Source organism: Gobio gobio (assembly GCF_949357685.1).
Source record: "Gobio gobio genome assembly, chromosome: 9".
Taxonomy (NCBI): domain Eukaryota; kingdom Metazoa; phylum Chordata; class Actinopteri; order Cypriniformes; family Gobionidae; genus Gobio; species Gobio gobio.
In genome coordinates, this window is record NC_137115.1 from 47,363,836 (window position 1) to 47,385,798 (window position 21,963).

At 35.9% G+C, this 21,963-nt stretch overlaps 2 protein-coding genes and 1 long non-coding RNA gene across 7 annotated transcripts in view; 1 reads left to right on the top strand and 2 right to left on the bottom strand.

Moving 5' to 3' along the window:
* chd2 (chromodomain helicase DNA binding protein 2) overlaps positions 1–1,137 on the bottom strand; it is a 36,244-nt gene extending 35,107 nt beyond the window's left edge. For 2 of the 5 annotated variants that reach the window (XM_079825597.1, XM_079825595.1), the window contains exons 1-2: positions 448–1,137; positions 18–127 (exon numbers count right to left, since the gene is read on the bottom strand). In XM_079825597.1, coding sequence (XP_079681723.1) covers positions 18–79 — 62 coding nt within the window. In that variant the 5' untranslated portion in view covers positions 80–127; positions 448–1,137. Of the gene's footprint in view, positions 1–17; positions 199–447 lie in introns of those variants that run through there. The other 3 variants (XM_079825599.1, XM_079825598.1, XM_079825596.1) reach the window with 2 other exon arrangements.
* A 564-nt stretch (positions 1,138–1,701) lies between these two features.
* Positions 1,702–10,960, bottom strand: LOC307131754. The gene is made up of 5 exons (XR_013817214.1): positions 10,776–10,960; positions 9,258–9,317; positions 9,054–9,104; positions 4,486–4,543; positions 1,702–1,967 (listed from the first exon to the last, which is right to left on the bottom strand). It is a non-coding gene; the product is annotated as an uncharacterized lncRNA (long non-coding RNA).
* A 4,647-nt stretch (positions 10,961–15,607) lies between these two features.
* Positions 15,608–17,468, top strand: fam174b (family with sequence similarity 174 member B; the record flags this gene model as incomplete). Its single annotated transcript, XM_079825208.1, has 2 exons — positions 15,608–16,182; positions 17,333–17,468. The coding sequence occupies exons 1-2, from the start codon at positions 15,914–15,916 to the stop codon at positions 17,466–17,468; spliced, it is 405 nt and encodes a 134-aa protein (XP_079681334.1). The 5' UTR covers positions 15,608–15,913.
* Positions 17,469–21,963: the final 4,495 nt, after the last annotated feature.

Genomic DNA, 21,963 nt, shown 5'->3' on the forward strand with positions numbered 1-21,963 from the left:
AATATGAAAGATCGTACCTGGAAGCATTGCTTTGAGTTGAGCCTTCATCTTCCTGCTTTTTACTTTTATTCTTCATCATGATTTTGTCTTGGGATTTGTTAATGATGATCTTTTGTCCAGGTATAAACTGTCAAAAGTTTAAAGTTGGATGAACCATCAAAAGAAAAAAAGTCCGTTGCGTTGCATTGAAACAGTCAAGTTGGGCTCGGAAAATTGAAAATAAATACATATTTACAGTATTACTAAAGTTAAAAGGCATCGGAATTGAAATGACACCTGCTCGACTCTATTCGTTGTCAAATATCCATGTGTCGATGGCATTTCAAGGCAATACATTCACAGAGCCACATGCATAAATTCGTACTGCGTCACCAGACAAAGGACGATTAAAACATAACGTTGAAAGCAAATAAATTCGACAGTAGAAAAGAAACAATGTAAACATACCTATTGCATTGACAGGAGGAGGATTGTAGTAGTACATTCACATCTGACAAAAAATATCCGATTTGTTACTTCGGCCATAACAATAAAAAAAATCAAAAAGAATCCAGAATTGAGATTAAAATAACAATCGGAATAATATTCGAAAAGAAAAATAATATCAGTAATCCACCGATGGCTATTTGAATGGAGAGAGAGAGAGAGGGAGAGAGAGTAGAAGAGCCCAGCAGAGCGCACTAAAAATGGAGGACCGCCATGGCTGCCAGTGCGAGGCAGGGAAAACAACGACTGGCCACTCTACGCACACACACGGCGTTTTTCGACGAAACAGTCACAAAACGTACGCGTTAACGTCTCTATAGTCCAAAACGTACGAAAACGAACGATTTCGCGCGATTACGGTGCCCCTAGAGGCACTCAAAGTTCACCAAAGTTGAGATATAAGTGCTATTGAGAGCCCTGCGAGGCTCAACGCTCTCCCCTTCCCAAGGTTCATCCGCCATCTAAAGCTCCTTCCCAGCTCTGAGAGCTTAGCCTTTGATTGACGTTCTCTCCATTTACCCAGGGCTCAGGTGATGCACGAAAGACCCACCCCTTTTATTTTAAATAAAAACTAACTGTTTTACAGATAAATTAAAACCTCAAGTTAGTCGTTCCACTGCTATACTTGTAGGTTAGCACTGATTAGTGGTTACAAAGGGCAGGTCTTATCTTCGTGTTAATACATTTATTTCTGTAAGCCTTCACTTCCTGCATAGACAGGAAATGAGACAAGAGACTGCCATTTTGCAGTGAGTGCTGGACTACACTGGACACCATTTTAGACCCTTTAATTTGAAACCTTTTACACCTGCTCTGTATATGTAATGCGCTTTGCAAATGTGATATTTGAAAGAGGACGGTTGCATGAACCAAGAGCTTGCAGGCTGGCAAATGTGTGATTTTAATTCAACAGGAAATTAGAGGGTGTATCCTTGAATGGAATAGATAAAGCTTGAAAATAAATGGGCGAAAGTCAATTATTGAATACAAACTTAATGTACCAAAATTAAGCCAGCCATTAAAGGGAGTTAAAAGACATAACTCTTGAAAATATCACCTAGCTTGTTAGTAAATAATTAATAGTTCGGGAAGTAAATTGCATTTTTTTTTTATAAATAAAGAAAGGTTGAACTTGGAAAAGCTGTGTTGGACGCAAGCCGCAAAGTAAATTTGCGAAACGTCATTCTTATTTTCCATCCAATAAGAGCAACTCGATATTGTTCAAATCACGAAACTTTTTTATTTTTATTTTAAAAAGGCAAAACAAAAAAAACATGGATTAACTGTTAAATACAGGCATTTCATTAAAACAACAACATAGCAGTCAAATGACAATACATACATTTGTTCAGCACATTTGCGAATGAATTAAAAACATCATAGCAAAAATCAAACAATGTCTCTCCAAATCCAAAAGCAAAACATGAGCCGCCATCTTCCTCATTAAGCAGTAGTCTCCACTTGACTGTCCAGAATTGGTTCTTAATGAAATCAAAAAGGAGAAGGGAAAACATGTAAACCCCAAATGTATTCTTAAAGATGCGATGACAGCTTTTCATTAAAACGATAACGTGTAGCTATGAACATGAAATCAGAATCCTGTTTTATATGGTTCTCTAACTAGCGCTTAAAAACTTTATGATGGCCAATCAGGACAACTTCAAACATTAACATGCACAACTTGTCCATATAATAATAGTAGCATAACAGCAAAATGCATTGTTATTCAAATATTGATCATTAAATGCTAACAGAAGAATGCTATGTAGCTGCCGCAAATGCGTTTGCATGATTTGGTTACATTCACCTACAAATGTGAGTGCAAGACACTCAATTCACACAATTTCGGAAGCGTTATCACAAGAAACAACACTACAAAAACCTTAACTTTCAACTACCAGAAAATCCATTGTAGCTGGATTTAGTTCACTTATCGTTTTCTTATTACATTGATTCTCAGAAAGTAGCTTTACGATAGACCCACGGTTTAAAAAAAAAATCACAACATATTACACAACATATGTCTGTCATTAGCTAGCATTTCAGTGGATGCGCTTCACAAAAGGTAAACTTCTTCCAATAATCATGTTTTTATTTAATAATAGTAATTAATGTTAATGATACAAGAACAAAGTTGTATCCAAGAGTTGAGTCTACAAAGCAGAAAACCATTGAAAACTTCCAATTATTAAAGCGTGTTTATCCTTACTTATGCGATTGTTATTACAATGTGTAACTTAAAAGTGTATCGGAGGAAATTATCAAACTGTAAAAGTGTTGCAATTAAGTCATCCAGGATGTTTGGCCTAATAATGAAACAAAAAAAAGGGAAAAAAGAAAAGAAAGTGTGGCTTAACCACCAAAATGAGAAGCGACTGCAAAGGGTCCGTTCACATAAAGTGAAATTTTCATACTGATGGGTACAAGTACAAATATGAAGAGAATTAACAAAAAGAACACAAGTTGTCCCAAATGTTATAACGAAAAAGGAATTCTCAATAAAAAAAAAATGGTATGAAGCACATTTAAAAAAAATAAAAAAATAATCAGGCTTCAGAAAAGTAATGAAAATTTTTTTTGAAGCCACAACTTCCTTCTCAAAGGACGTATGGCATTTGCTTACTGAAAATGTCAGCGGCTTTATCCATAAGTTAAGTCACTGTCACTTGAGCTGCCACCTAATTATTGTAATGATATATCTAATGAAGAGGGATTCAAAATGTTTCGAAGGAAAATTTTCTTAATGTGAGGGACATAGGCTAATGCATTAGATTTAATGTGCAATGGTTAACGTACCATCATATTTTGTCTGTCCTGTCTGGATACTCATTCCAAAATCAAAAGCAGAAACCATCCATCACTCTAAATGTCAAGTAAAATGGAAATAATGTACTGTATTCCAATAGGGCACAAGTGAAATGTTTAATGCATAAAGTGTGCAACAGCCAATGAAAAAAGGAGGCCAATTGTGGCGCAGAATCAAGAAAGACGTGTAAAACAAGTTACACAAAAGCAGAATTAACTCACGCTGAGTCACGCTGGATAGAAACGCCAAGATGTGCATAAAAATGTATGCACGAGGCAGTTCATTTTTTTATCCAGGAAGACATGCGCATAAACTACAATGTAAAGATATTTACCAAATAAATCCCTCTATGCAAAGGGAAAAGAAATTACGTTGACCATCTCAACAGAGGATGTGATTGGACAACTGGACTAACTAGCGGATCAGTGTCATTGCTCAGCATCTCAAATGTTGGTTTGGGTTGGTCATTCTGAAATGCCTGAGCCAAAGTCTGTCATCAGAATCATTTGGTATAACGACCTCCCAGAACCACCTCACATGATTGCGTTCCCAAGCACCGAGCGAACGCAAGATAACACAACAGTGTTTACTGCGCTTCTTCTGCGCACTCTTGAAACGCAAGTCATTTATGATTTAGGATAAGAGCCACAGTGGCATCCCAGATTGTAAATTTCCAAGAAAGTGATTTTGTTCTTGAACACAAGGGATGGAAACATTGCTTTATTGGCAAATGTTTTATGCAGTATTCCAATTTTGCCAACAAGTTCTGCAACTTTTGTTGGAAACATAGCTACTGATCTCATGAAAGGTTTTCACTGAAAACAAGATCAAGTGAAGAGAGCATACAAGCATGCTCAGGTACTGAAGGCAAGTAAATTATATGAACAGTCATCAAAACAAAGTGTGAAAAAAATCTTTGCACCTTTCATAGCTGAAACAGGAAAAGAAAACATCCATAGGAAAAAAAAATCCTTAGCACATTTCCTTTGAGCTTTGATTTTTTTTCTTTACCTTTTATAAAACTGCAGCAATTGTAAATTTATCATTTTGATGAAATCCATTTTATGCTATTTATTAGTACTACATTTGCCTAAGCAAAAATACTTTCGTAGAGTTGTGGGGCCTAAATGCAGCTAAAATGACAGACATATGGAGTAATACCTTAATACAAATAAGTAACACTGAGGACTTACAGAGTAGTCTTCCCTTCCTTGAAAGGTTGCAGCAGTTTCCTCTTCAGGCAAACTTCTTCTGCAGGGAGAAGGACAATCAGTGAGATCACAGGTATAAAAAAAAAAAAAACACTGTCAGTTGAGAACTACATTAGCTGCTCGAGTGTCACATTGCCTTATATTTAATTCAAGCAAAACATTGTAACCGTTTAGTAGTGGAAGGAATTAAGCCTGAACCCTACATCACTTTTAAGCGATTTTCTTTTAAGCTTCCAAATAGCATTAACTCCATGCAAAAGTCGCTGCCATGATTGTAGTGTGTTCTGAATGGCCGTAAAGCCATTGGTTTATACGTGACGCGTCCACACGAGCGTGAAGGTGCGCGTGGCAAAAATGATGGCATCGCGGAGTGGCGCAAGACCCCATTTCACATGGCGGCATACATCGCATTTTTTGTAACTTTCCGCATGGCTCTGCATCCAAAGATGCACGAGTTTGAGGCGAATTTAGCAGCGCATGACGTCTCATCACACCAGCACCCAGTTTGCACGTACAAATTAGTTGCTTATATTTACAAAATGAGCCTAAAGCAGCAGAAATAAGCCCTTTTATTGAAAATAAAGAAAAATTCACAAAACTAAATTAAATATTTAAGAGATCGTTAAAGGGTTACTTCAGTGATTTAGCATTAAGCTTTGTATTTAAACTGGGTCATTTATGCAGTAGAAATGTGAAATTATTTTTGAATTTGGTGCCTCCTTGACTGAGAAAATAAAAATAAAATGTATTTTGTCTCATGTGGATGAAAGAAACAACTCCCAGAATGCACTTGCTTCGCTGCCCTACGAGGCCACTCCGTACACCGTCGTTTTGATCTTCATAGTAATACAATCATTTCGTTCAGTTAGAGAATAAACACTACAATTAAAAACTGAACGTGTCTTTTCAATAAAGTGTGAGTGAGCCAAACGAAAGTCACGTCACAGACGCAGCAGGAGTCAGATTTCATTCGAGCGGAGCAGAGCTGAGGTAACGTTAAGCGCCAGTCTGGCACGTTTTCAGATCGCATATGGAAGATAAACTATCACAGGAATTCATTGAAAAGTTGAAACACTCACTTTACTCTGCACCGTGCACTGTTATGAATGTCCATTGGCCGTCTGTGTCTTACATTCTGTGTGTGAGATCGCTCCCCTATGGGCGGGTTGATAACATGCGAAACTAACTCCTACTACTGGCTATAGTAGTCTTTAGCCTTTGGCCAAAAAATCCTCCGATGACGCAAAAATGACAATATTTGCGTCATCAGAGGATTTTTTCCAGAAATAAAATGCATAATTCTCTTGTCTCAGGGCGATATGAGGGGGGAGAGTACCACAATTTGAATATACTACCGGGTTTCTACTGATAAAAAGCCTAATGCTAAATCACTTAAGTTAACCTTTAATTTAGTTGTATACATGTATACCAATATTTTGTTCTAATGTCACATATAATATCAAGGTTTATTTAAATTTTACACGATTCTTTAGTGTGGTTTTTGGTGAAGTGTACTAAAATAAATATTGTCACCCGTGTACATTACTTCTCACCGCCGCTTCCTGATGGTTTATAGAACAATTACTCTTAGTCGCCCTCTGTCGTTTCAAAGAAAACTACAATGGCGAGCGCATCAAGTATAAATCCCTCGTCCGTTTGGAGAGGAGCGCACCAGTCAGAGGAGGCTCCCACTGCGGAGCCAGGCGAAAGTATAAACAAGGCTTAAGCGTGCCGCTACGTAATCGTTTACTTTTTGTCCCTACACATGACATGCAAATACATGTAGACGCCACATTCGACCTCTCCAAACACGTCGGCGAGCTAGCCATCTTGGAACGTCAGCACATCATTCACAAAGAATCAGTAATGCCACAACATTGCGCAGCTTCTGGTTATGAAACCGTCAAGATTTAAATTCACAAAGAAATGGGATAACCTTTCACAGGTGAGAATGTGTTTGTGTTTTATATGAATTCTCAATATTACAAGTTTTCATACTATGGTAACTTTTTAATGTCGTGTTAGCGGACGCCTTTGTCTTGTATTGTGTTAGTTCAGCAAATTAATTTGCAGATATAGATATTCATATATGCGCATAACTGGGGTTGCAGACAATCAATCAACTCAAGTGTTCGCAGACCAGCTGTTCGAATATGGCCGACAGCTTGCATATAGCGGCTCAAATACAGATGCTAATGAAGCACCTATGAGTATATGTCTATGATGGCAGGTCTCAATTTAAAATAACTTTTTAATTTTCCAGATGTAATGGAGTGATTATTTAAAAAGTAACAGCTCTCCTTGCTCTCATGTGAAGCACAAACATTACAGAGCGAGTTACTCGCTGAAATGTAATACTAAAAATAAGGGGCAATTATAGTAATGCTTGCTAGGCTCTATTACCTTGGAGGTAATGACGTGGTTAACTTGCTACTGGAAACCACAGTGAGCAGGAATTGAGGCATAATGGACTTTTTTTTTTTAATTGGTTGGCATGTGACAAATCCAACTTAAGTGAAAAACTCTTTAAATTAAAGAATATTTTGTGAAATTTTAATGTAGATATAAAAATGTGTTGCAGGGTGGATATTAGGGGTGTTGAAATTAAAAAAGGGGGGGGGGTAATGCCATTTCATGCATTCTGACTTATTTACACTGTTAAAGAGTTGGATTCTAATACTAAACATGGCTAAATAAAAAATAAAAAACGAGTTGAACGTATGACGGAATATTTCTTTTTAGTTTCGGAAAGTTTTCCGAGCATGGCCTTGTATGATGTCATAAAGGGCAGAATTCCTTGTATGGGCACTTCTCACGGATGAGCGCGCACACACACACACACCAACCAGAGCGAGAGCGCACCCATCAATGAGCTATGCTCAGATTACGGAAGCCGCCACCAGCGCTGTAATTTTGTTGTTTTTAAACCACGAAATCAACAATGTCAATAAAGAAGTGTGTTTTTGGTTGTGAGGGAAAGACGACCTTATTCAGCCTCCCAAATAACCTAGCGTTAAAGGAAACAGTGGATGCAGTTTGTTTTTCAGGGGCAGCAACGAAATTCTGCAAGCGTGTTTATTTGTTCCTTGTCATGAGTCAAAACCGCAGGCGGCGAGTGAAACTGCATCAAATGTCAGCTTTGTTGGCAATCGGCGCACAAGTGCATATAATGTAAACAACAAGAACGTATAGTGAATCGAAAGTTATCCAGGGATAATGCCATGTTTTGTGTGCGTGTCATGGGCGCGTGTGCGCTTGTGACTCTTTAGCCCCGCCCACTGCACGCCTCCACAAGTTCGGCTGTTTTCAGAAAGAATCGGTACAGCGTATCTGTCTTTTATAAATATGATCAAACTAAAGCCTCGGAGATATGAAGGATTCAATACTACTCTATAGGTACAAGTCTACTGCCGTTTCTCTGACGTCATTCGTTGCATATGCGCTTGTCACACTAGCTTAAAATGGTGAAGGGAGCCAAAACAAAATATAAACCAAAAAAAATTGCACCAACAATTTTAACATTTACAGCATGTGAGTGTGTGCATGCGTGGATGTAACTTGAGTACACTACTTAGGTGTTTGTTGTGTTTATTAGTCATCTGCCGTGTTCAGACTCAAGATGTGTTTGATGTTTGCTACATTCAGGAAGTGTACTTTTTTGGAGCATCTAAATTAAAAAGGGAGTTCATACATCTGACTTTTTATTTATTGAAAATGTAGCTATGTGCAACATTGAAAATGCAACGCATCGTGATATTGAATCGAAGACATGATAATCGTGAGACCAGGGAAGATTCAAACCCCTAGTGGATATGTCTTTCTCCATTTGCTGCATAAAAATGACTTATGTTCGGACACTGACATGTTATTAGGGGTGAAATGAGAACAAATTTAATTGAATGGATAGTTAAAACATTTTAAATTAATTAAATTAGTAAAGTTTAAATGCTCCAGGTATTAATGGTTATGCAATGAGTCATCCTCAATCCTTATATGCACGTGTCACAAGTGTGGTTATGTGGTGATGTCGTTATGAAATTAGGGAAGGCAAATTAATTGTAGTTCCTAATATTAATTTGACAATACTAGCCTATACATTAATGGGGAAATGAGCAAATTATCGTCTTGATATCGTCAAAGGCGTCGCCGATATCTGACTACGATCGATACTCGATACTTTTAATTCCTAATGTCTTAATTCAATTTTATTTCGCTAAACATGGATGCGAGTGGAGTTCATAGCTAGTACCAAGATTAATGTTATTTTTTCGTTTAAACACTTATGGGTACAATAGCAAATTCAGGTTTAAAATATCTAGGGCAGTACAGAATTTGTTGAAAAATTTATAGAATATTTACTATATTTAAAAATATAATGATTTGTATTATTGTGTATCTATGTATTTTTATTCAAATTGCATAAAAATTGTATTGTCTACTATACTTCTGCACAAATTAGTGTTACAGTGTACATTAATAAATAAACCACATAACTATAAAGTAGCTAAAATCATAACGTCGTACAAGGTTCCTTAAATTGCAATACTTACGGCATAAATCCTTTTCCTCATCTTTCTTTTGACATTTAGGAGATCAGGAACCTTTAACAACAAGAAGATTCTTCGTTAGATTGAAGATACATCCTACGATTTGATTTAGAGCACAACCTAGTGGTGGTCAATGATAAGGTAAATAGCTAATTGCGCAAATGTATAGTGTATAGTTTAGTTAGTAAATACATTAATGACACTTACATTCAAATGGCATGAGACTGAACGAAACCGTCATCATCTTTTATCCAGTTGTTCTGATTCCTGTACACAAAAAAATATTTTGGACAATTAGTATTTTATCGGATATTTTACATAATGGTCACTTTGGTGTCAAAATGTTCAAAAGAAACATTTATTTCAGCCATGCGGTTTCTGTACATTAAATACAAATTCTTCAGTTAACGTTGAGTTCTTCTGCAAGTACTATTGTTAAAGTACGTAATGTAACAATACTTCATATACACTTTAGAATATACATAAATCAGAAACCTCTTTGATATAGAATCATCACTTAGGGCTAATGTTTTATTTCTTATTTATTCTTGCATACATTAGCAGCAACATTTGTTTTCTAGACAGCAATGGAGTGAACAGTTGATTCTATATACATATATAGCTTAGACCTCGTAATATTTTAAAGCTTACATTTTACACCCTAAATAAAGATAACCTTAACAGCATTACTTTTTAGGTTATATGTTTCTATGATATTGTGGAAACCTGAACAAAAAAAAAGAGATTTTCCAGATTTAATTGGACTTTTTTTATATTTATCAATCATTTTTGTATAATTTGAAGGTATTTAATTCTCTAAAACAGCACTAATCAGGTGAAAATGTACTTCACATAAATCTCTGACCAAAAAGGAAAAATATAAAAGAAACAAACATGTTTCTACATTTTTTAAAAGAATATAAATACTTCTTGTGGACCACAATGGGTTAAAAGCCAACACCCTATTATTTAACGTCGAAAATACAGCATAAATGTTGTACAAAACACAAGAAATACAAGTGAATACGTTTATTTAAAGTTCATTCTCAAGTGGAAAAGAACCATAAAATTAAAGGTTTAACTCTTGGATTTTATGCACAAAACAATATAATCCTAAAAAAGTAAAACATCAAAATGTACTAAATCATAAGGCAAGTTGACATTCACAACGTTCTTTGCACAAGTTCAAAACAATGTACATCCGGGGGGGAAAAATATATATTTTTTCAGTCATTAACACACAATATATGCATTAGAATGTTCAATAAAATTGTTTATTCAAGAAAAGCATTTGAAATCAACAAAAGACACTCAAAATGTTAAGACAGGAAATGATACGACCACTATTGCATTATTACAACAATATTTCGATATAATATTTTTTTTCCGCTTTCGAATGTTACAAGGACATTTTGTCCTCTCAAGGACAAAGCGAATTTAAAATGCGTAGACAGTTAAATCCTTGAATCTCTTCGTTGCAGCCGGTTGAAATCTTCACAGTCTTCCTGCAACATATCCATCCATTGTTTTCCTATCAATTCCTCGATGTTTTTACCTTAAAATCGTCGATTAAATCGACAGAATGCCTTTTTTCAGTACTTGGCAATGGCCCCATCATGGCCATTTTACAACACCTCGTCGAACCCTCTCCTTTTCCACCATATTGGCGCGTCTGTACCACTCGCTCAAACACGTTTAGAAGTTAAATTTATAGTGAAATCTTACCAGGTTCCCACCGTTGCGATCTGCTCTTTTATCTGAACAGGCCGACGCCATTCTCTTCGTTAGCATTCTTCGTTTTAACGAGGTCTTCTCGCTCAGACCGCGCCGCATCGCCATCTTCAACCGTCACCGCTGCCTCTTCTCTCCCGTGTGCGCGCGCTCCTCGTCCTCTCTGTGCTGTTATACTGATCGAGTGGACGGACAGCCCTGAGCTTCAGCGTAAGCACAGACAACTTCCTCTCACTGCAGCATTCTGGGTAGAAGAAACGCAGCATCCATGATTGTGTATGTAAACTAACTTTTGATTTCAGTGACCGAAAAAAAGCACTGGCGTAATGACAACACTTTAATTTAATGACAAATACTAGCTATTTCAATAAAAACTGATAATTAATGTACAATTAGCATCGTTAACTTTCACAATGTAAATTATATCCACGATTTTAAATAGCAAAGCAACAAATCTGTTCAGATTGTAGTCCTCGAGCCATTTTATCTCAAATATCGTTTATATATATATATATATATATATATATATATATATATATATATATATAAATGAACTTTTGATTTATGGGTCAGTGGTTATTACTTGAAGAGACTTTACTTGAACATAAATTACCCACATTCCTACCTGAAGAAATAAAAGTAACACAAGAATGTGAGTATGCAGCATGTATGTTATCGAAGCTGGCTGGTTATCATTATTTAAAGACCATTTAAATTTAGTCATTTAGCAGATGCTTTTATCCAAAGCGACTTACAAATGAGAGCAATAAAAGCAACTTAAACAGCCAAGGAATACGCAAGTGCTCTAACACGTCCCAGTTAATCTAGTACAGAACAGATATGACACCTTTTTTTTTTTTTTTTTTTTAAATAAATAGACAAACAGAAAATGAGTAGAATGATAAGTGCTATTCTTGATTGGTCAGGTGCTGCTGGTAAAGATGTGTCTTTAGATGTTTTTTGAAAATGGCTACAGACTCGGCTGCTCGAATTGAGACAGGCAGGTGATCCCTCCAGGTGGGAATGGTCCAGAAAAAGGTCCGTAGGAGTGATTTCATGCCTCTTTGGGATGGCACCACAAAGACCAGGTCATATTTGATCAATTAAAAAACTGCTCTAAAACATAGGCTATAAGAAACCTGATCTTATGAGAAAGCATAACTATTTCATGAGGTGGTGAATTTATCAGAATCAGAATGGGCTTTATTGCATTGTTTACACATACTAGGAATTTGTTGTAGTGACAGAAGCTCCACAGTGCACAGAATGACAGTGACAAGATAATACACAAATAATAAAAAAATAACAATATACAAATACTATACAGACAATGTGCAAAATAGCAAAGATACAATATACAAATTAAAATTTACTTATATAAGCAACATACTATGTACACGTATTTTAGGTTTAAATTAGAAATATAAATAAGTGTGTTAAAAATAAGTGAATAAAAGGAATGTACAATTCTATGTGTGTGTGTATACGTGTGTGAGTTTCTCGTTTATTATGAAGTGTTCATGAGATGGATTGCCTGAGTAACAAAATTATAGATATGTATATGAAATACAGTGTGATTTCATTTGTATGGAAATATATACTCTCTCTCTGTGCGTGTGTGTGTATATATATGATATTAATGTTTTATATTTGTGGATTAAAAATGTGACTTTATTTTTAAGTGTATTGGCACAGAGGGCCCAGAATGGAATGTTACTAGTGTTATTATTATTGATAATAATATAGTTAAAAGCCTACATATTGTAATTCATGGGGTTATTAAGTAATTTCAGGAGTTACATTTCAAACACCGTTGCTATTTAATTAAATGAAATCATTAGAATTGAATTTACAGTGTTGATATTATGAAAAGAAGTTTCATGTACAGGTTGCAACAGCCCAAACCAAACATCCATAGTTTAAATAAAACACTTTTGCAATATGAATAATATAATGATCTAAAACTTGCGGTTTAAATATGTATAACCTTTAATTTATGAAGTATGATTATGACAGTTCTTTTTATCAAATGAATGTGTAGGCTACAGTAACAGAACCGCAGCTCTTGTCAAGGGCTCAATTCTCTCAACAGCTAGTCTGCATACCGCAGTTGGTTACTTAGCAACTGTAATTCTATCAGCCCTCGCCTCCCTCCCCCTTCTCCTCTATAGTCATGCCACGTAGGCACTGGCAAATGCACCAGGTGGATGTTTCATGGAAGGTAGAGGCCGCGGGCTAAACTCAATTGATTATTTGTGTACAAGGCAAGTTATCATTTAAAAAAAACAAAAAGCCAAATATAGAAAGAGCCAGATGCCAAAACCATACTCAAAATACTGTATAAATAAATGACTCCATGTTATGACCCTTTATATCAGCACACAAATCAGAACACACTGTTTTTAGTGTAGTACTGAATAAAACAAAGATGAGAAATTAATTTGGACTGGGAAAAAAAAAGGTATAAGAGCCCTCTTGTGGCCTTGTATGAAATTGTTGTGTGTTGTTTGGACCGTGGATAAACCAGTGCCCAATGCATTTTTGGTTGGAGGGCTATGGTGCAAATAGAAATGTTTGTGCACTGGAAAAAAAAGTTTGACTTTGAAAAGAATAACTGCTTTTTAGAATAACAATCTGGGGCCGGTTGCATAAACCGCTAAGACTAGTCTTACAATTTAGTCATCACATTTATTTCTCTAAGACTGTTCATAACTTTCAGGGCCTAATTTGATACCAAAAACGAACTGCTAGTGGGTCTTAGATCTTAAGAGACTATCTTAACATAATGGCGAGTTTGGCGACAAGTCAATTAGTCAAGGGGCAATCAGTCTTACCTTTTGGCTTCAAATTAGACCAACCTACTTTTTATGTAACTGACTTAAACCAGTTATGAACTGTCTTTAAAAAAAATGTGATGACTAAGTTTTAAGACTAGTCTTAGCAGTTTATGCAAGCGGCCCATGCTTTCTGCTATTATTTTCATTTCCCTGTATAGCTGTGCACTGACAGAAAGGTCAACTGAATGTCTCTGTGTAGATTGCGCCATCATGTGGCTAATATAAACTAGGTATTTAATTTACTTTAGTTTACTTAAAAACGTTTCTCTTTCTTTAGAAGTGCTCCACTTTGAGAATAATTCAATTAATAATATAATAATAATAATAATAAATTACTCATACATGTTTGGTTTTCTTGCATATTATTAATATAATAATATCATAATAATATCATATTATATGCATTTTTATTCAGGGGAACATGTACATGGACTCTGTTAAATTTTGTTAAATAACAGGATGGAACACAGGAAAGCCAAAGCCTAATCCAACAATAAGCCACTTCCTTCTCTTACGACCTTAAGTGGACCTTAAGGTTTTTTGTAATATAAACAGTATAAATATTTGTACACTCTCTAAATTAAGCAGGCTGTTTTTGCTGTTGTACATTTAATGCCCTTTTTGAGATTTTCTTCAACAACAGCCACTTTGCAAAGCACTACCCACCAAATAAATAATTCCCACTTCATCGGTTTCAGACAGACAAATAGATAGATAGACAGATTTCAGGGAATAAAAAGACAAAGCAAAAATGGTTAAAGTCTACTGAACATTATAACTGAATTTAAGAATTTGTATATGTTTGCTTTGTTTTTCTCACTATAGTCCCCTTTATCTCGCTCACTGGGGTTGTAAGGCAGTTTTCTTAATGCAGTAGGGTGAATTCAGGGTGATTGGGACACTTTTTGCCATTGAGATGACTTGGAAAAAGTGTCCCAATCAACCTGAATTTACCCTACGTGAGCTGATTACTCACCCTAACATTTATTGTGAAAGTTGCTTATACAAATCATTTTAAATTGAAAATGTTCTTCTGCAGGTTTTTACATCCAACATTAAGTAGCCTATAGCCAATTTATGTTTGGAAACAATATGTTGTATTACTATTTATCTAACAATTTAAATGTTTTTTTCATACACAAAAATATGTGACCCTGAAGCACAAAACCAGTCCTGCGTCTCACGGGTATATTTGTGGCAATACCCAACAATACATTGTATGGGTCAAAATTATATTTTTTTCTTTTAGGCCAAACATCATTAGGATATTAAGTAAAGATCATGTTCCATGAAGATATATGTACTATAAACCTTTATTTAAAAAAAATTGACCCTTAGTTTTCTGGTCGATTGGTCATATATAGGCTATAGAAGGATTTTAGAAAGGGGGTCCCTCATAAAAGGTTTATCATATTTGGGGGTCTTTGACATCATAAAGTTTGAAAACCCCTGGTATAGACAACACAAGTAATGCAAGTGACGTAATCAGCTTACTTTTTTCAAGTAACTAACACATTACTGAAAGTACTTTCATGAAAATATCTGTATACTTTTATTGAGCTGTAGGCTACAGGTGTGAATTTGCATGTCCATCAGACTGATGCTTATTCATTTATTTTTGTGTGAAATGGCCATTACATTTGACAAATAATCAAGAAAGCCCTGATGAGGAAAAGTAACGCAAATGTAACGTAATTACTTTTCACAAAAAGTAACTAATGTCATTAGTTAGCCTACTTTTTTTAGGGAGTAGCCTACTGCAATACTCTAATGCATTACTTTTAAAACTAACGTTCCCCAAAACGATAGATATAGATCCAAATTCATTATTAAATGGTAGATTGTCTGATGTGTATACTAACGCCAACACAACTCTCAACAAGCGCTCATCTTTTATAACAGCACGTCGGAGCCTCACGCTGATGCGCATTGGTTCCTCGTCTGTCTGGATCCTCCCGGAGCTCTTCCGGGTGTGGATAATCCACATTTCCTCCTGCCGACACGCATTCCCAAGAAAACATCCTGGACGGACCGAGCTGCGTGTGAGTGCCAACCAAAGAATGAAACAGAACCCTCGAGGTGGAAGACAGATTGTGAGCTTGAGATAGTGGACATGATGTTTGACGGCCGACTGTGAACTGTGGAATATTTGAGATGTCAGACTCGGAGCATCATTTCCCATCATCCGTCAGACAGCTGTTATTCGCATTTCGAGTTACAGAGCGCAGAGCTTCTTTATACTGACTCTTTTCAATATACAAGACATTAAATAAGCGGATTAACTCGAGAAACAATATGTGGCTACAGTCTTTTGCTATTGCTCTTATTGTCATCGCCCAGAAGGTGAACGGAGAGCCACATACGCGTCCATCCTCAGCGATGCTGTTGAATTCAACGTTACCCCCACAAGAAGACTATCCATCAACACATAATGAAACAGATGTAGCGGTTGGATCTCGCATTTCTACCATTTTAAGGGATCTTCCTACCATCAAAAATATTTCTATTTTCATCTGCGTATTAACAACCTTGCTTATCACGTGCCTTGTCATAAAAATATTCAGGTAATATATAAATTGGCATTTATTTAAATGGTTTGTTATTGTGTTATGCTTGTGTAAATCATATATTGATGCTACTATACTTTTAATTGAAAATGGCGTCAATTTTCGATTCATTTGTAAATGTGTAAACGCCTACTTTAAGACCGAATTGGTAAAACACACAACATACACAGTTTGTCGATTTCAGATCATTCTGGATTGTCTGACTCGTTTTCCCTGACTTAATCCTCTAACGGCTTTGGAAGCAGATGGTTCGCTGTTGGTTGGAAAACGAGAACCGATGCTTATATTTAGAATCTTATTCGTACCAGGAGACTTTCGAAGAAACGACTCTTATGAGCCGGTTCTTTATAATGAATCAAAACACCATTAACGTTTTTGTTAGCTAGGCTATTTGTTGTTGTACTTAAAGTTCGTGAAACTAAAAACCATGTTACTTAGTTGTCAATACGACAATGTAATTAAAGATACATTATACATTTTGTTGTGGTATTTTCAAAAAAATAATACATGTAATTTAATGTATTTGTATTTAATATATAGCCAGGATCAGTGCTTGGATACAATTTGTCACCTCTAAAAATTTTTTTTTTTTTAAATACACCTTCCGAAACAATTATAGGCTATTATTTATATGCTATCATTTTGGAAATGAACTTTTTTGGTGACACACACTGTTGGGAAATAAATGGCCTTATAAAAATAAACTTCTAAAAGAAGCATTAATAGAACTGTTAAAGTCAGCATGAAACTGACATATCCGTTTCACTCGGACGTATATATCCTAGTGAAACGGCTTCTCGAACAAGAACAAATGTAGGGCTGGAGATACAGGATTTGTCCATTAGAGAATTGGTTGTGGTTTGCTATTTCTATGATCTCATGTGAGTGACAGGTTGCCCTGTCCTTTCGCCAGTAAACACGTCATCAGAGAAGAGAAGGATTAAAGATTATTTTGATTAAAGGTAAATAATTTATAATACATACTGCAATATTCCATAAAAACAAGAATTTAAGGAACCGGAATCATTAAGATCAGAATTAGAATTTCCGATTGCTACTCGCCTAACAGGAAAACTCTCGTATGCTATTGAATTTACAGGTCATAACCTCTCACTCACCATGTTCTCTCTAACCCCGATTTGAATAGATCGGCAAAGAAGATCAGAAAAACGCGAAAGTATGACATCATCACAACTCCAGCCGAGCGCGTAGAGATGGCACCTTTAAATGAAGAAAACGACGAAGACGACGACTCGACCCTGTTCGATGTCAAGTACAGGTGAGTGCTTTACCACGACTAGCTTTATATGCAATGACATGAACTTAGGTCTCTTGTAATAATGTTTGTCCTCTTTTAGTGATTTAATTTGTAGTGCCTTACTTTTGCTTGCTTGTCGAAGAAATTGACATTTTAAAGACAACTTCGAGGGAAGGGGAATAATGGTTAAACTAGTGGCAAATGGGTCTGGCTCATATTCAGTGATTTCAAGTTTGCCTATCAAATACATTCAACCAGCAAAACAAGCTGTCTGCAGTGCAGCTACATATTTTTTCTCCAGTAAACACTACATTTTAAATAACTTTGTAGCAACATAGTGGGAACGACAGGGAAATGGTGCTGAAAAATAGAACTGAGACAGAATTTGGGTCTCATTAGAATAAAGTAGACTATTAATGGAAAATGCCTCCCTAAGTCTTTAATGAATATTTAAACATTTTGATTTGGAAAAGTGTTTACGTGCTTGTTGTTGTGGTTAGAAATGCACTCCAATGTTTCGCTTTTGACAGACTTTTGTCCTTAATATTGTTAAATGTTCATTGTTGTGTTGCTGTGCATTAGCTAACATGGCACACTGCTACACTCTCACTAAATAAGACCACTGTTTTAAAGCCCAGTAGTTGTTTATCGACTGTGAATGTTCTTGGCGAGTGACCTCACGGGTCACAATGGAAATAGTTGTGTTATTTGGAGGGTTACTGAGCGTCAAGAGTGGACTTCTCCCTTCCGTCCAATTGTTCTTTGACTGAGAACCTGCTTCCTTTTTGCTGGGCATGGCTCCCTGTTTATCAGCTTTTATTGGCAATGTGGCAAAAGTGTGAGGCAAACCAGTATAGACCAGTTTGACAACTTTTTTCCTCAGGTTTGAAACTTAATATTCTTTTTTATTTACCTAATCCTCTTAAAATTCTTTGCTTTCTCATAGGTGAATTAAATAGTGCACTCAGAGTCACTGTTGAAGAGCTCTTTCAACACCCACGGATACCCCTGCGTGTGAACACATCTTTACAGGCAATGTGCTCCTTGCAACCTTTGATTTGATCCATTTCTTCGGAGCCTTGAAACCTCATCGGAAAAATGACGACAAATTATATCGAATGTTTCTTGGTGTAGGCATCCGCTGTGACATTCCAAACCAACAAGAAATCTGAAGTTTTATGAAAGCTTTTCTGTTGGAAGCACAGAAAGATAATCAAAGATTGATGTAAAAGCCTTTTTATTGCTCTAATGAAGGAGGCACTGAAGTTAGTCCTCCACAAATTAGTCATTGCACAATTATTGCATATTTTTCATTTAACCCCAAAAAACATTCCTGTTGTTTGGTAGAAAGTCTGTAATTTAATATGCATAATTTCTCTTGAAAGTATGAGGCAGCTTGAACATTTATGGCAAGGTATAGCTTTTTCAAGTTAAAAAGAACCCCCTAAAATTATGACACGTTAATGTAAAAATTCTACACGCAGAGCTGAAATGTTTTACTTTAAGTGATTTAGCTGTGCTTGAATCAACCCAAAGTTTCAAATTAAATAAACAAGACATGACATTGTTATATGGATGTTTATGCTCCAATACTGAAAATCTTTTTTTCCTCTTTATTGTATACTATTATCTGTATATATTGTATGCAAATTATTCATCTGAAATAGTTTATTTTTTAGAAAAAAAAGCATATTTTGATTTAATAAGAGTAATATGTTTCAAACATTCCTATATTTTAATGTATTATTAATGTACTAACCACTAATTGTGCATATTTACTGTATAAGGGTTGATTGTATGTGTGAGAAAGGGTGTGTGTTGTGTTGAGTTGAGTTGAGTTGGGAGAATACTGTTTCCATGCTGCTGCTCTCTGAGGTTGAGGATTGTGTCGCATATGCACGCCTCCTTTTTTAATTAACTGGTTTTTACAGTGGAAAACTGCAGTGCCACACATCATGAAGGGTTTAAACATATTTAGCTGTTATCGTACTATCCCACATTTGAAATATTTTAAAAGTATTTTTAAAATATCTTAAAGCTACAGTGATATATTGATGTTATACACTGCCCGGCAGATGCTTGAGTCTATGATTGGATCATTATTGCAATGATTATGTTTTTAGCATGTTATATGTGTGGCAACAGTTCTTCTTCTAACACTAATTGATGTAGTGTGTAGCTTTGCATTTCTTAAACAACCATGTAGGAAGACACACCATGGCCATATTCCAGGATGAAAATGTCAATATGCATCAGGCTCAAATTGTGAAAGAATGGTTGGGAGGGAACATCAAGAATCATTTCCACACATGAATTGGCTCCAGACCTTAAATTCATTGAAAGTCTTTGGGATGTGCTGGAGGAGACTTTACAGAGTGCTGGACTCTTGCATTGTCAACACAAGATCTTGACCAAAAATTGATGCACCTCTCGAAGGAAATCAATTATGTTATTCCTATCAAGCGAAATATGGCTGTGATGTGTCTTCCTACACGGTTGTTTAAGAAAAGTAAAGCTACACACTTAGAAGAACTGATGCCACACATATAACATGCTTGAAACATAATAATCACTGTAATAATGAGCCAATCATAGACTCAAGCATTTGCCTATTTAAATCCAATCAGTGATTTTTTTAAAAATATTTTTGTCCGGGCATGTGTATTATGTGACGTTTCCTTAACTTCTGTGTGACTTTCTTATATTGATGCTCCTACTAGATGTCAATGTGAAGGACTTATGTCCACCATCTAAGGGCCAATAAGAATTTTATTGAGTTATAAATTATGGAGATGATGTTATTTTCTGACTTGTTGAAATCTGAAGTTAAGTATATGATTCTCTTTCTATTCTGTCTTTGCTCTAATTGTTTCCAATTGCCCAGTGTATTTCATACAAATCTGAATTCATGCTTTGAAGTGAAGGAATAATAGGAAGTAAAACATTAAATGCAAACAATTGCTGAAGTGACTGCAAAACAGTTGAGAGGAAGTGCTGTGTCTAAGGTTTTTTCCCCCTTAGCATTCTGCATTAATTGAACACGTCTTAAAATACATGCTTTAACCTTCTGGTTTTGTCTGGCATGTTTGTTAGTCTACACACTGGACAAAAAAAAGATTTGTTATATCGACAACCATCTTTATTTTCAAGGAAAACTTTATGTCTGAGCTAATTGTAAATGTGTGTTTCTGAAGAGTATCCAATCGTAAATGTACTTTTCTTTGTTCTTGATTATTAAAATAAATACATTTCTGAATCCAATAAATAAAAATCTTAAACAAAAGCAAGGTTTGTCAAATGTGTTGTTTAAAACGTGTTTTTTGGCAAGACTTTATAACATTTAATGCTTAAAATGTACTAGTATCTATTTTCATGCTACCAACACTTTTAAAAAAAAAAAAATACTAGTATCTATTCCATTAGGCGCTAGTACTTATTCAATAGCTACTAGTGCTTTTCTCTTCTAGTACATTTTTAAAAGATACTAGTTCTTATTTAATATACTAGTACTCATTAGATACTAGTACCTATTAAATAGACACTAGCACTAATTCATTAGATACTAGCTCCTATTAAATAGATACTAGTAGCCTACTTGTTCATTAGATACTTATTTTGATAATGACTTTAGTAACTATTCTATTATTACTGCAAACACATTTGAATTTTTTTTCATTGACTTGGGGGTTTGAGTCTGAATGTGAGTGAGTAACATAAGATTCGCCTCAAACTTGTTAACCAGTAACCTACAACAGCTCAAGCATGGAGCAACAAGCCAAACAAATGTTAAATTTTCCGGACTTCCCTTTAGTTCTGTATTAGTCAAGCTTCAGCTAGAGCAAATTTATACAATTTAGTCTAAAATCCTGTTTGCACCCAGAATGACAACAATAACGATATAGACCGATCAGGCATAACATTATGGGTGAAGGTGAAGTGAATAACACTGATTATCTCTTCATCACAGCACCTGTTAGTGGGTGGGATATTTTAGGCAGCAAGTGAACATTTTGTCCTTGAAGTTGATGTGTTAGAAGCAGGAAAAATGGGCAAGCGTAAGGATTTGAGTGAGTTTGACAAGGGCCAATTTTGGATGGAGAGCGTGGGGAGCGAAGGCTGGCCCGTGTGGTCCGATCAAACAGACAAGCTACTGTAACTGAAATTGCTCAAGAAGTTAATGCTGGTCCTGATCGAAAGGTGTCAGAATACACAGTGCATCGCAGTTTGAGGTGTATCCAGTCAGGGTGCCCATGCTGACCCCTGTCCACTGCAGAAAGAACCAACAATGGGCATGTGAGCATCAGAACTGGACCATGGAGCAATGGAAAAAGGTGGCCTGGTCTGGTGAATCATGTTTTCTTTTACATCACGTGGATGGCCGGGTGCGTGAGTGTCGCTTCCTTGGGGGAACACATGGCACCAGGATATGGGAAGAAGGCAAGCTGGCGGAGGCAGTGTAATGCTTTGGGCAATGTTCTGCTGGGAAACTTCTGTTACTTCAGTTACTTTGAAACACATTG